This window comes from Colletes latitarsis, chromosome 6, assembly GCF_051014445.1.
Source record: "Colletes latitarsis isolate SP2378_abdomen chromosome 6, iyColLati1, whole genome shotgun sequence".
In the NCBI taxonomy this organism is placed as follows: Eukaryota; Metazoa; Arthropoda; class Insecta; order Hymenoptera; family Colletidae; genus Colletes; species Colletes latitarsis.
This window is the reverse complement of record NC_135139.1, coordinates 8,263,016-8,275,876: the sequence shown is the minus strand read 5'-3', so window position 1 is coordinate 8,275,876 and position 12,861 is coordinate 8,263,016. Positions and strand designations below refer to the sequence as shown.

Below are 12,861 nucleotides of genomic sequence, written 5' to 3'. Positions count from 1 at the left end.
ATAAGATGTTTTTATCTTGTAAGATAGATATGCCTCTGCTAGCAAATAGCAATGGCTCGTGTTGTCGTAAGTATTGCAAAAGAAGTTTCTAACGATCACATTGATAAGTAGACGAAAAAATTGTTTGCACGACTAACCTCGCTAGTTATAAAGTACAGTCTCTTAACAATTGACATGTTATTCTTGACAGATTGTTTTGAATATCACTATTATGGAAAGCAACAACTTCGACGGGAATAAAATATTACAAGAAAAATTGGTAGAAATGTTAAAGTTATTAATAGTTTGTATAGAAATGTTGACAATTGGGGGAAACTAATTTAATCGGAGATGGAAGTTTTACTAAAATTTTTAATTCGACGCATTCTGTTAAATGAATTTGATTTTAATCAAAAGGTGTATTGTATATAAATTATGGACAAAATAGGAAACGTACATCAACCTTAGAAAGACTAAGGGACAGGTGAAACGGAGAGGGGGTCATTTCTTCAAAATATTATTTATTTTTGTTCGTATTTCTAAGATTGATCGAAGGAGAATATTTATGTAAATATGGAAGTCAAAGGTAGCTTCCATCGATGTTTCATACATTAGTAAACATTGTTGCTGTAAATACGTATTATTTGTTTACGATAGCTCGAGGGAATGTTTCAAAGAACTGAATAGACGAGAAACGTGTTTACAAGAGCCTGTCAATGAATTAATTGAAAAAGAAAATCAATGGTAGAAGTTAAACTACGAAAACTAAACGGTGGAAGGAATTGATATTTTAACAAGGAAGAAAGTTTAATCATGAATCAAGATATTATTATCGTAATCTGCAGGAAAAATAAACATTTTATTCGTTGACTCTGTTATGGATTATAATTTTTTACTTATTGATTCAATAGAGATTCGGGAAACAAGACTCAGGAAAATATTGAGTTATAACACAAATAAGTTTAGTTACGTTCTATATTTTTATTTAATAACAAAGTGTATAATGTCTATTATTATTTATGACATTTTCCCGTTTTAAAAGCAATTAATTAATATCGCCAGAATAGCATTTTAAAATTAAAAAATTTTTATACTTGAACCGAACTTATTTGCGTTACAACTTAATATTTAAATATTCCTGGGTACATATTAGAAAATATTGAAAATATTACCGACACAATTATAACAAAGCTGCAGCAATTTACCGGGCATGCATATCGAAGGTTTCATAAAAGATATATTAAAGTCATCGTCTGTTTTTCGTTTCACCGAATTTAAATTTCGTCGACAATCCATGGAGATTGTTTTTTAGACAAATTTGCAGTGATGAAAGGCAATATGAAAATATTCTGCCTTTTATAAGTGTTATGAAGGCAGCTTGAATGAATATCACAGAATATTGGCATTTTATAAAGAACAAAGGGCAACGTATGAAATATATATTAATACACAACACAATTGAATAGCGAGTGTATTTTCAGTCATTTTTTGGACGAGGCTATTATTCAACCTATACGTGTCGCCATGTTTCGTTCGTAAATTTCCATTTTCTGTGAATTCGTCACAAGTATACTAAGGTGGTCCATGAGCTTTTCTGATTTTTAAATTGGAAAATACAAATCTAACCTTTGTCCAACAAAAAAAGCATTAGTATTCAAAAATGACTCCTACACACAATTTTATAATCATGTTTAATATTCTTTTTCCGCTGTAATTTACGATATTTCTTGATTCGAAGGTTGCCAAGGCTTTCAAAATGATATCTCAACGATAATAAACAAAAAAAAAAAAATGGAAAAAGTTATGAACCACTTTAGTGTGACAAATAATTAGACTGCGGGTCTTTATGCAAATTCATATTTTTATCGATAGAATTAACGAAATGGGAGCTTTGTAGAGTTGCCTCGACCCTTAAATATAACAATTCGTGTCTTACGTATTTCTTGTATTTTTGCATATTAAGTGAATTCTGTAGTTTTTTGAAAATTTAAATTTCCCATAAACGCATAAACATCTGCAGTCTGCAAATAACAATACTCGTTACTTTTCATATTCGTGCGTATAATTTCTTAATGAAAGTAATCCGCCGGGGCTATTGAAACGAACAGCGTTGTACTCGCGAGGAAACACTCGAGCGAACGCGTTACACCGTTCTTCGATGTTCGAAGGGAAATTCGATTAAAACATTTTTCAGTGTTTCTTACAGCGTGAAAAGGATCAGCCCGAGACGGGAGCGTCTCAGTGTTGGAAAGGATTCTAGCCAACGATGTTATCGTCGATCGTTAATCGCGCGCAAGTGTTTTGGTACCGTTCGACGGTTATCGTGAAAACGATACGGCCGATTTCAAGGTCCTCAGCTGCTCAGAGCTCTTCGGGATTAACGACATCGAGAACGTTGACCTTTATCGAGCTATTGGGATCCTTTAGAGAACTTCCCCCCGTTAAAGGACTGGGGATTGTACGAAAACCTCGACGGAAGCATCGACTCGTCGACTTCTTTCGACGCGCGAGCGACGGTGGGGTAGGGGTACGGGGAAGTTTCGTAGAAAACGGGATGTCGAGAACTACGAGTTCGGCTCGTCGAGCATCCATACAAGAAGTTCAATCGTCGGCGGAGGTCGTCGCGACGCTCGACGCTGTGAAACGAGGGGATTGATATAATCTCAGGAACCAAAAAGACAACGCGCTGGAGGCCTGGGCTTCCTCGGGCTTCCTTTATCCGGATTTGTCGGAGCACTAAGTGGAATTATTCGAGGAATTGTAAGGTCTGACCTCGACTTTTCGGGATCTCGTGACGCGCGAGAGAGGAAGTCGAACGGAGGACTGGACCTGATCAAGCGAAACCGCAGGTTAAGGAAGATGGAGCCTGCTAGCTAATGAATTTGGTGAATTGTCGAAGTTCTTGTCAGTGTAATCGCGCGTGTCCTTAGATTCGAGAGAGTGAGAGAGAATCGCGGAATGCGTGCGAGAAAATGGGGATCGAGCGAACGGAAGAATGACAGCGAGACGAAGAATGGCGTAAGACAGTGGACGAAATAAAATGTAAATTATATTCGATGTGGGAGACGCTTGGAACGCGGAGAGTGTCCGGGTCCATCCTAATTCTATTCTATCTTTCTTCTTTGGAGGATGCTTACAAGGACGATTCTCGTCAAGCTTAGGTGAGTCACATCACGTTTATTGACACATTACGTACGTCTGACATTTTCTTCCTACGGAAATTGTTCTTCTCTTATCGTGTAATTAATACCGTTTACGGCAGTGTTTCTCAAACCTCGTATTTTTAACATCCTCATAGTTTAATTCAAACTTTTTAAACGTGAATACAAAACGAATTCGCGCGGAATTTCGTTGTATTTGTCTTAGGTCAAAGTAGAATTAAATTATTACATTTTTGAACTATTTACAACAATTTTCGTGTGCTTTAACAATTTCTGATTTATTAAAATGATTTTATATTTTACCAAAAGTAAAGTAGAAGAGTAAATATGGAGTGGATTCTAATGGGTCTTGTTGAAATTGAATTATTAAATTCTTTATACGCTGTTTATTAAACCAATACATTAAAATAAATTGAAACAAAATTTGCAGGCTCGCATGTGTCTCGTTGGAATTTATTTAGTATTATTTAATAACAGAATAATTTATTTATCGAGTAGTATCAATTATCCATATTACTTGTATTTTATGTTTGTACTTCACACAAATTTTATTAACTATTCTTTTATTCCACTATACTGTTAAATAATTAGCGTTTGAGAAACACTATTGTATTTTAAATTACAGAAATTTATCAATGATTTTCTTGATAATCAAGTATTAAGTATTTATAAGTTAAAAATACTTAATTCTATGGATATTTCCATTTCGAACTTTATTTTATATCGACCAGTATAGTTTTAGTAAATTTTCTACATTTTTAACGAAAATTTGTTCGCTACACGGAATATAAAACGAATCGCTGTTGGCTGAAACGCGGTTTCTCATCGCGATTTCTTCGCAGCAGTTTGAGTTTGAAATCATCGAAGGGTTCAACGAGAATTAATTTGTAAACTTAGTTTTTGAACGCGAATGGAATTTCCAATCAGTGAATTCGACGGTGTTTTGTCTTTGTTTCGAGAGTCGCGCCACTCTTGTCGACAAATTTTGCCCTACACGAAAACTGTTCCTCATTGTCTTACTGTCTCTCGAGCAGTTAGCCTTGATTACGTTTTACTGAATGCAGGAACAGTGTTAGGCTCTTATCAAGCTGAAACAAAAATTCGTAACGCCTGACCTACATACGAAATGTATAGTTCCCAGGGAAGCGAAGCAAGTTTCTCTGTTGGATTAAATTTGCACAAGAAAACTCGAGCAATGAACTGTGCATTTTAAATTCGTACTTGGACGTTTCTTATTTATATGATTTTTTTTAACGGTTCGAAGGCTTCGCTGAATTTCAGGTTTAATATGGATTATTTCTTAATCGCTTGACTCGTTGGGATTATTTCATCTTGGAGGAAGTAGAAAAGGAAGGCGATGGTCAGACGCGAGGGAACTGAATCTCTCTAGTGATAATAGGAACCATTTAACGGAGGTTATTTTCCTTTTTCCGATAAAGTGGTATTCGTCACGGTGGAACGTCCGTGTTTTACATTTTGATTGCAAACTTTGATAAGAGAATAATATTGGAGAACAAGGAATAAATTGAAGAAAAGATGTATATTAAAATATTTGTCAAATTCGAGGGTGACGTTTTCATAATTTTCAAAGAATACGATAAATATTTACCAAACAACCATACGATTAAACGTAATTCTTATTGTCTAATTTGTTAAACTGCTGATTTTTCATTGAAGAAATATTACATTTGAAATTTCTTAATGGAGATTAAATTTCTAAAATTGGAAAGTCTTCATCGAAAAAGAATTATGTGGTTTCTTCTGTCGAATATAATTTTCGTCGAAGGATTTTAAATGTCTTTTAAATTTTTTGAAATACGAGAATATTGTTCCGGAAGCACTACTAAATCTATTATTATTATTTTCAGTAAACGATTTTTTATTCATTTAAAAATTTTTTAAACGATAAGATTCGAAAGGATGTTTTAGTACTTTTAAATTCGTTACAAGTTCCAGACTTTATTGTTCACACTAATGTTTCTATTATTTACTTACTTAGACGTTCTATTTCTAATTAATCGACGAACTATAATTTTTGTTTAAAATCTTATTAACGCACATGTTTGCAGAAACATTTCACATTGTCTTTATGAGCTTCTTAGAAGTTGCGCGTCCCTCATTTTTTATACAATTATAGTACCGGCGTAGAAATTGTTATAATTAAAAAATGCAAGGAAGAATACAACGGAATATCCGTTGTTCGAACTAATAAAGAGATTTGGGAACGAGAATTTTCAAACAACACATTCGCTATTCTGGTGTTGATTATTTAATATTTTAAAGAGAATAATAATTATTAATATCAGAAATACATGAATAACGTAAAAAGTACTTAAAACATAGTCTTTTACAATAAATTACAAATTATGTACATTTTTTCATGCCATGAATGCTTTGCAGATGTACTATTTTACATTTTTAAAATCTATGCTTCATTATTTAGTTATTTATTATGAATATTTGTTAAAATTCCAGTACTTTCATAAATGGAGCTTTAGATATAAAGGTTTGCTCGAACAAGTAATACAATTTTATAAATTCTCTGTTGAAATTTTTATTCGGATTTTCTAACAGTTCCCGAGATATTGAAAAGTTGTAGGCTGTTTTTTTTTTTACTTCGCGTTTGAAGTTGACATTTTTTCAATTGTACCGTTATGCATACATGTATACTAACAAATCTATGCAATTATATTTTTTAATATATTTACGATTGGCAAAATTCCTTTGAAAGGATTATTTTATTTTCCTGTACTGTATTATATAGGGTGATCGACCAACCCTGGGAAAAATTTTGGATTTTGGAGACCAAAATAAGACGAAAATCGAGAATACCAATTTGTTGATTTAGGCTTCGTTAAATAGTTATTAAAAAATTAAATTAGAAAAATTTCAAATCATTTTAAAAAAATTATTTTCGGTTGCGTGGGTCAATTACAATTATTTTTGGTGAGTAGACATACCCCCGAAATCCTATGCACTTTCGAGACAAAAATTCGAGTAAATGAACAAATGTCGACAAAATTAAAAAATTTCAAATCACTTTAAAAAAATTATCTTTGGTTGCAGGGATCAATTACAATCATTTTTTGTGAATAGACATACCTCCGAAATCCCACCCATTTTCGAGAAAAAAATTCTTTACCGAAAATCTAATATGAGGCCAGAAATGCTTCCCTGAAATTACATGCGAATCTTTAAAATGCCATAACTCCAGAACGGGTTGGACGATTTTAATGTTTCAAAAAGCAAACTATGCATATTTTAGTGTAGAATATGTAGAAATTGTAAAAATATTAGAAAATTTGATCTTTGACACCGCAAAATGAGGAAAACCACATAAAAATGGTCCAATATTCAAACTTTCATAACTCCTACAATAGTGAATATATTCTAATGAAATTTTTTTCTAAACTAGTGCTCATGGGTACCTACAAAAAAGTATTAGACAACTTTTCCGTAGAGCGTCAAACAAAATTACTAAAAATGAAAAACGAATTTTTAAGAAAAATCAACAGGGGGGTAGCTGCCTAAATTTTTCGACGAAAAAAACAATTTCAAATCATTCTAAAAAAATTATTTTCGGTTGTAAGGATCAATTACAATCATTTTTGGTGAATAGACATACCCTCGAAATTCTGTCCAGTTTCGAAAAAAAATTCAGGAAGGTGGACATATTTTTCTGCGAAATTAAAAAATTTCAAATCGTTCTGAAAAAATTATTTTTAGTTGCAGGGATCAATTATAATCATTTTTGGTGAATAGACATATTCTCGAAATCCTACTCACTTTGGAGAAAAAAAGTTTTTACCGAAAATATAATCTGAATCTTGAAATGGTACCCCGAAATTTCATGCGTATATTTAAAAAATCATAACTTCTGTACAGATTGAAGAATTTTAACGATTCAATATTCACACAATGAAAAAATACATCTGATGTGTGTATGTCTACTTGCGGAACTTTAAACGTTAATAACTTTTTACCGAATCCTCAATCAACAAATTAGTGTTCTTGATTTTTGTGTTATTTTGGTCTCCAGAATCTCCCATTAAAATTCTTCCCAGGGTTGGTCGAACATTCTGTATGCATACTTAAATAGGGTTAATAAATTATGAAATTATAAACGTGGTAAAAAATTTTACAGTGATAGGAAAATTCCTCGTATCTCGAGAAGCTCGATTGTTTAGTTCGAATAACAGAAGTTCCAGTGTAATCGATAGAGAAACAGAAGGAGGTAATGGGCAGTTTAAAGCGAACAAAGTTGTTGTAAGCATCCGTGCGAGTCTGAGTGTTGCGAAAGAGTGAGGAACCCGTGCGAGGGGCCAGCCGTAAGTAACCTAACTAATAAATTTAGTTTAGCCGAGGAACGCTCGCCATCGTAAAAGAATTCGTGCGTCTTAGCGCCTAAGGGAAGTGGGTCGATCGTCTCGGGACGTTTGTCGAATCAAGGCAATGGCTTGAATTTTCCACGGACGAGAGAAAGAGAGAAAGAAAGAAAGAGCCTGTGTGAAATGTTCGAAAAAAGTCTTGTCGTTGAAAATTCGTCAATTCATCGACGGATCCTCGATTCGTGCTATCGACGCGTTATCCGTTTCTTTTTCACATTTCTGTTTCCTTTGATTCGCGAACAATGATTTTAAGCGACGTGTACGTTCGTTTCGAATGAATCTCATTAGTTCTAAGATTCTCGATGAATTAACGCGCGAAACAGCGACGTCTTCAGCGTCATTTACATACAGAATTAAACAAGAACACGTACACGCGAACACACACATGCACACATACACATGCACACGTACAACTATCAATGTTTGGAATGTTGGGATTTGTTTAAATAAATACTTAAAGCATTTAAAGCGTACGTATTGGTGCATCGATTTCGCTCCTAGTTCCGAAGTTTAGATTTTTCATTTTGTTTCTTGCAAATAGCGTTTCGTGCGAGACAATTGATCTGTATTTAAATTTAATTTGATTTTATTCCTTGATTTTTGTTGTTTATTGTCGTATTCACCATTCGAATGGGTTATTACCGCGAGTTGGAGTTTTTTGAAAAAGTCTAGTATGGTTGAAAAATTTTTTAAATGTTATATTTTAGGATGTTTCAAATTATTTTCGATTGCAATTCATTAAATAATTTTTGTTCGAGTAGTTTCGTATGATTTCTGTAATTTGATTCTACAGCTCTGCTGATTCCTTACTTTCGAGTTCCTTGACGTAGTGACCTCTGAATTATCCGTCCTATGCCAGAAGAGGTAAGTTGTAATTTTATTTTATGAAACTACAAATGTCATTAACATTCCTCTTAATAACAGTTGAAATTAGTAACAATAAAATAGTATTATTAAGTAATATTAAGAAAATCACAATTACATCAAAATATTTAAAATAAAATTAAATATTCTTTTAATTTTCATCTGGAAAATCTTCTGCATCTTCTCTATATTCGAAATTTCTGTAACAATTTTTGTATTCTTCTGGTATCCATTGTAAGAGCTTCATTAAGTCATTGTATTTAGAAGTAGATATCTTTTCCTTGTGCATTCTAAGTTGTGGTAAGGTTTTAAGGACACTTATTTCCGGTTGTAAACAACTATTTGGACATTTTCTTCACCGAATGAATTTTTAAAACACAATTTTCCAATGCTACCTTTTCAAATTTAAAACTAAACAACGTTCGAAATTTTGAATGGCTCATTTTCTTCGGTCTTGTTTTGGAATACAAAAGGATTTAAATTTATTTATAGTTTTCGTTTTGTTCCACTAAAAACATCCTAAATATTATTATTAATAATAAATCTTTTATCTTTTTTAATATGGTAAAAACATCAATTTTTCTAATAATAATAACTATATTTATGTGGATATTACAAATTTTTTTAATAATGTTGTTAATCAGTAAATTAGTTAGATATAAATAAACTATATTATTACAAATTTGTCTAATAACCAGTTCTAAAGATACTGTATAAATTTGATGTTGACATCGTCTACGCTGTGTCGAAAAATGTAGTTTCGAGAAAAACAGTTTCAAAGTTTCACGTCCAGTTGTTATACCTGCGCGTGGTATATTTCATCTACAACTGCGTTAGTTTTCCAAATTTCAATTTAATATTTGCTAGATATATTTTCGAGACTACATACTAAAAGAAGATGCAAAAAAAATTCGATTTTTTAAATCCCACAAAGTAAAAAATCAACTTAAAGTTTTACGTCCAGTTATATCTGCGCGTGGTACATTTCAGCAGACTATAACTTCGTTACTTTTCCAAATTTCAATTTAATATTTGGTAGATATATTTTCGAGACTACATACTAAAAGAAGATGCAAAAAAAAGTTCGATTTTTTAAATCCCACAAAGTAGAAAGGCAACTTAAAGTTTTACGTCCAGTTATATCTACGCGTGGTACATTTCAGCAGTCTATAACTTCGTTACTTTTCCAAATTTCAATTTAATATTTGGTAGATATATTTTCGAGACTACATACTAAAAGAAGATGCAAAAAAAAGTTCGATTTTTTAAATCCCACGAAGTAGAAAAGCAACTTAAAGTTTTACGTCCAGTTATATCTGCGCGTGGTACATTTCAGCAGACTATAACTTCGTTACTTTTCCAAATTTCAATTTAATATTTGGTAGATATATTTTCGAGACTACATACTAAAAGAAGATGCAAAAAAAAGTTCGATTTTTTAAATCCCACAAAGTAGAAACGCCCCTTAAGGTGGTTAGCTCTGTTTGGCGCAATAATTGGACGTCGGATGAATTTGTTCCGCGACACACCCTGTAGGACGAATACAGGGCAGAATCGCGCGCGCACATTCACACATAGAAGGCTGTCGCACGTGCCACTTTGGCAGGCCAAGGAGTTGCGGTATATAGCTTACCCAGAAACGATCCTCGAGATTGCTCGTTCTCGAGGAGCCGCGAGGGGACCGGAATTTCCATTACCCTAAAACATCGAGTGTCTCCGTGGTTTTCACGGCATCTGGCATCGCCGACGGTGCCAGATCTTCAACGAGGAATGCTCCGCTTCTCTGTGATCGAAACAGAGCGAGTCTTGCGAGGGAAACGGAGCACTGCCTCGAGGATAGGATCTTCTCTAGCCCGTTTTCGTGCACCTTTTACGCGATGTACACAGTACTCGAGCTGCCTCGCGTGGGATTTTATTTGCTATACCGTCTCCGTATCGGCTCCGCCTAGTCGTGTAATTGTTTACCCACGTGAAATTACTGTTTACTCTGGTCGAAATAAAAACGTTAGATTTTTATCAAATTAAACTTCTGTTTTTATCCGGGGTTTAAAGTCAGTTACGACATTTATTGACGACTGTGCGGAGAAGTAAGACACATGACTCGTTCGATATTTTTTTGGTCACACGATTCTTGAATGATTTAATTTTTTTAAAAATTCGAATGGAATTTTATTAGTGTCTTTCGTATTAGAAAATAATCGTCCATCTTTGTAACGATCGATCAACTTTTAACAACTCTATAAGAATGTTTTGTAAACTCAAATTTTTTTGGATAATATTCAGCTTCTTCAAACTGCTAATCAGAGATTTGTGCATCTGATGAATTCAGTTCAATTTCTGATTCTGTACAACACTATTAATTTTTCTATCACCCATATATTAGGATTGAAATATCTATAATATTAATATGAGGATTACATGTTGAAGAAGCTTATGAATGTTAATTTCATGTACATATGTATTTATTTCAGTGTAGAAGTAATAATACTTGATAATGGTGTCTTAGGAAAAGATAATTGAATAGATTTGCATTTTTGGTATATTGTTCAAACCTATTATATTGTTTTCGTAGAATAATTAAGAAATATAGCCATACAACTTTTTATTCAAGATAAACAAGTGAATCACTATAGTGACGTATACACAGCTTGAATACACATCAATATACAACATAAATTCCTTTTAAACTTACTACCATTGGATACTCGTAAAACTATTGCAGACATTTTCTTTACAGTTTAATCAGAGACATAAGATATCTCTCTTAGAATTGCTAAATTTCTATTCACCTCAGAGATCTTTTCGTTTCACACGTATGTATTTTCATGCTACCAATTTATATTTTTAACACTAAACCTACTGCGACCGGTCAAATGACCGTTTTTAAAATTTCGTTGAAAATTTTCAACACACAATATTATTTTAGCGCCATTTAACTTCTCGACTTTTCTTATAGTATACGTACAATGAATTTTACAATATCCACTTTTATTCTCATTGTTTGTTTTCTGAGAAAAATATATAGTCTGTCTTGCCTACCACGACCGGTCATCTGACCGTTTGAATGATTTATGGTTTTTTGTAAAAAACTGGACAAAATTTAATACCAAATTCTGGTTAATTTCCGATGTAAATAGGAACTATATGTATAGCAAAAACGAAAGGAGAGAATTTTTAGTTTCCACTGTCCTAGAACAGTCTAACAACGCATATTAAAAATAGTGTAGTTCCAAAACTATTAGTGTTTTATTAATTATTGAAGCTGCAAAGCCTCCCCTTTAAAATGGCTTTTGGTTTTTGTCAATCCGACTTTCCGTTTTCGAGATATCGTAATTTATGTAAAAGGTAATTTTTTAAATTCCGCTGTCTCCCGCTATTAACGCGTATTAAAAAATCATAAAACTTTAGACGCATGTAGTTCCGAAACTACTAGTGTTTTATTAACAATTGAGCCACTGTTGGCAGCAGCAAAGCTTCTCCTTTAAAATGGTTTTTGGTTTTTGTCGATCCGACTTTCCGTTTTCGAGATATCGTAATTTATGTAAAAGGTAATTTTTTAAATTCCGCTGTCTCCCGCTATTAACGCGTATTAAAAATAGTAAAACTTTAATTACGTGTAGTTTCGAAATTATTAATATTTTCTTTATGATTGAGCCATCGTTGACAGCGACAAAGCTTCCTTTTTGAAATGGTTTTTGGTTTTTGTCGATCCGACTTTTCGTTTTCGAGATATCGTAATTTATGTAAAGGGGTATTTTTCTTAATTTGACTATCTCTGTCTCCGTCTGATGCGTTGCGTCGTACCTCCTTGTCGCGCGTAAGTCGAGACAGTCACGTGACCAGGAAGTCGTAGTATTTCCAAGAATTTACTACGTACTGTTTACTATTTTCATGCGCGCGAACTCATTGAGCTCAATGAAATGTAAACAAACACTTCGGACCCTTATATCTCCGGAACTAGCCACCGCATCGACTTGAAACTAAAATCGCTATATCTCCGGAACTAATAAAGCTATCGACTCGTACAAACGCTCATTTTAAAGGGGTTTTCATCCTTTACCTAATGATCATATCATCTACTACAATTTTTGCTATCTTCTATGTTTATTTTGATATTTACTCTGACGCTACATACCTAAAGAAGTTTCAGCAATTCCTATTGATCGTACGAGTAGTGTACGATAAAACTGGACTATAAATTGTTTATTTAATTGAAAATGAATTTAAATACAGGATGTTTGAGTAATTACTAGCCAGTACTTTTTCTTAAATAGGTATTTTCTTTAGAACTGACTACGGTATCAACTTGGAACAAAATTTGTTTTCAAGGGTGTTTTATCTTCTATCCGATGAAAATTAAAAATTTTTTTAACATAAATGAGAAAGATATCTTACGAGTAAACATCAAAACACAAGTTTCTATACATATAATACACAAATTATAAGTATGTTGCCTCGTAAAAGAGACA

General features: G+C 33.0%; 1 protein-coding gene across 2 annotated transcripts in view; it reads left to right on the top strand.

Moving 5' to 3' along the window:
• Positions 1 to 3,008: 3,008 nt before the first annotated feature.
• Nha1 (Na[+]/H[+] hydrogen antiporter 1) overlaps positions 3,009 to 12,861 on the top strand; it is a 572,935-nt gene continuing 563,082 nt past the window's right edge. The window contains exon 1 of one of the 2 annotated variants that reach the window (XM_076766049.1): positions 3,009 to 3,140. In XM_076766049.1, coding sequence (XP_076622164.1) covers positions 3,109 to 3,140 — 32 coding nt within the window. In that variant the 5' untranslated portion in view covers positions 3,009 to 3,108. Of the gene's footprint in view, positions 3,141 to 8,331; positions 8,393 to 12,861 lie in introns of those variants that run through there. The other variant, XM_076766050.1, reaches the window with a different exon arrangement.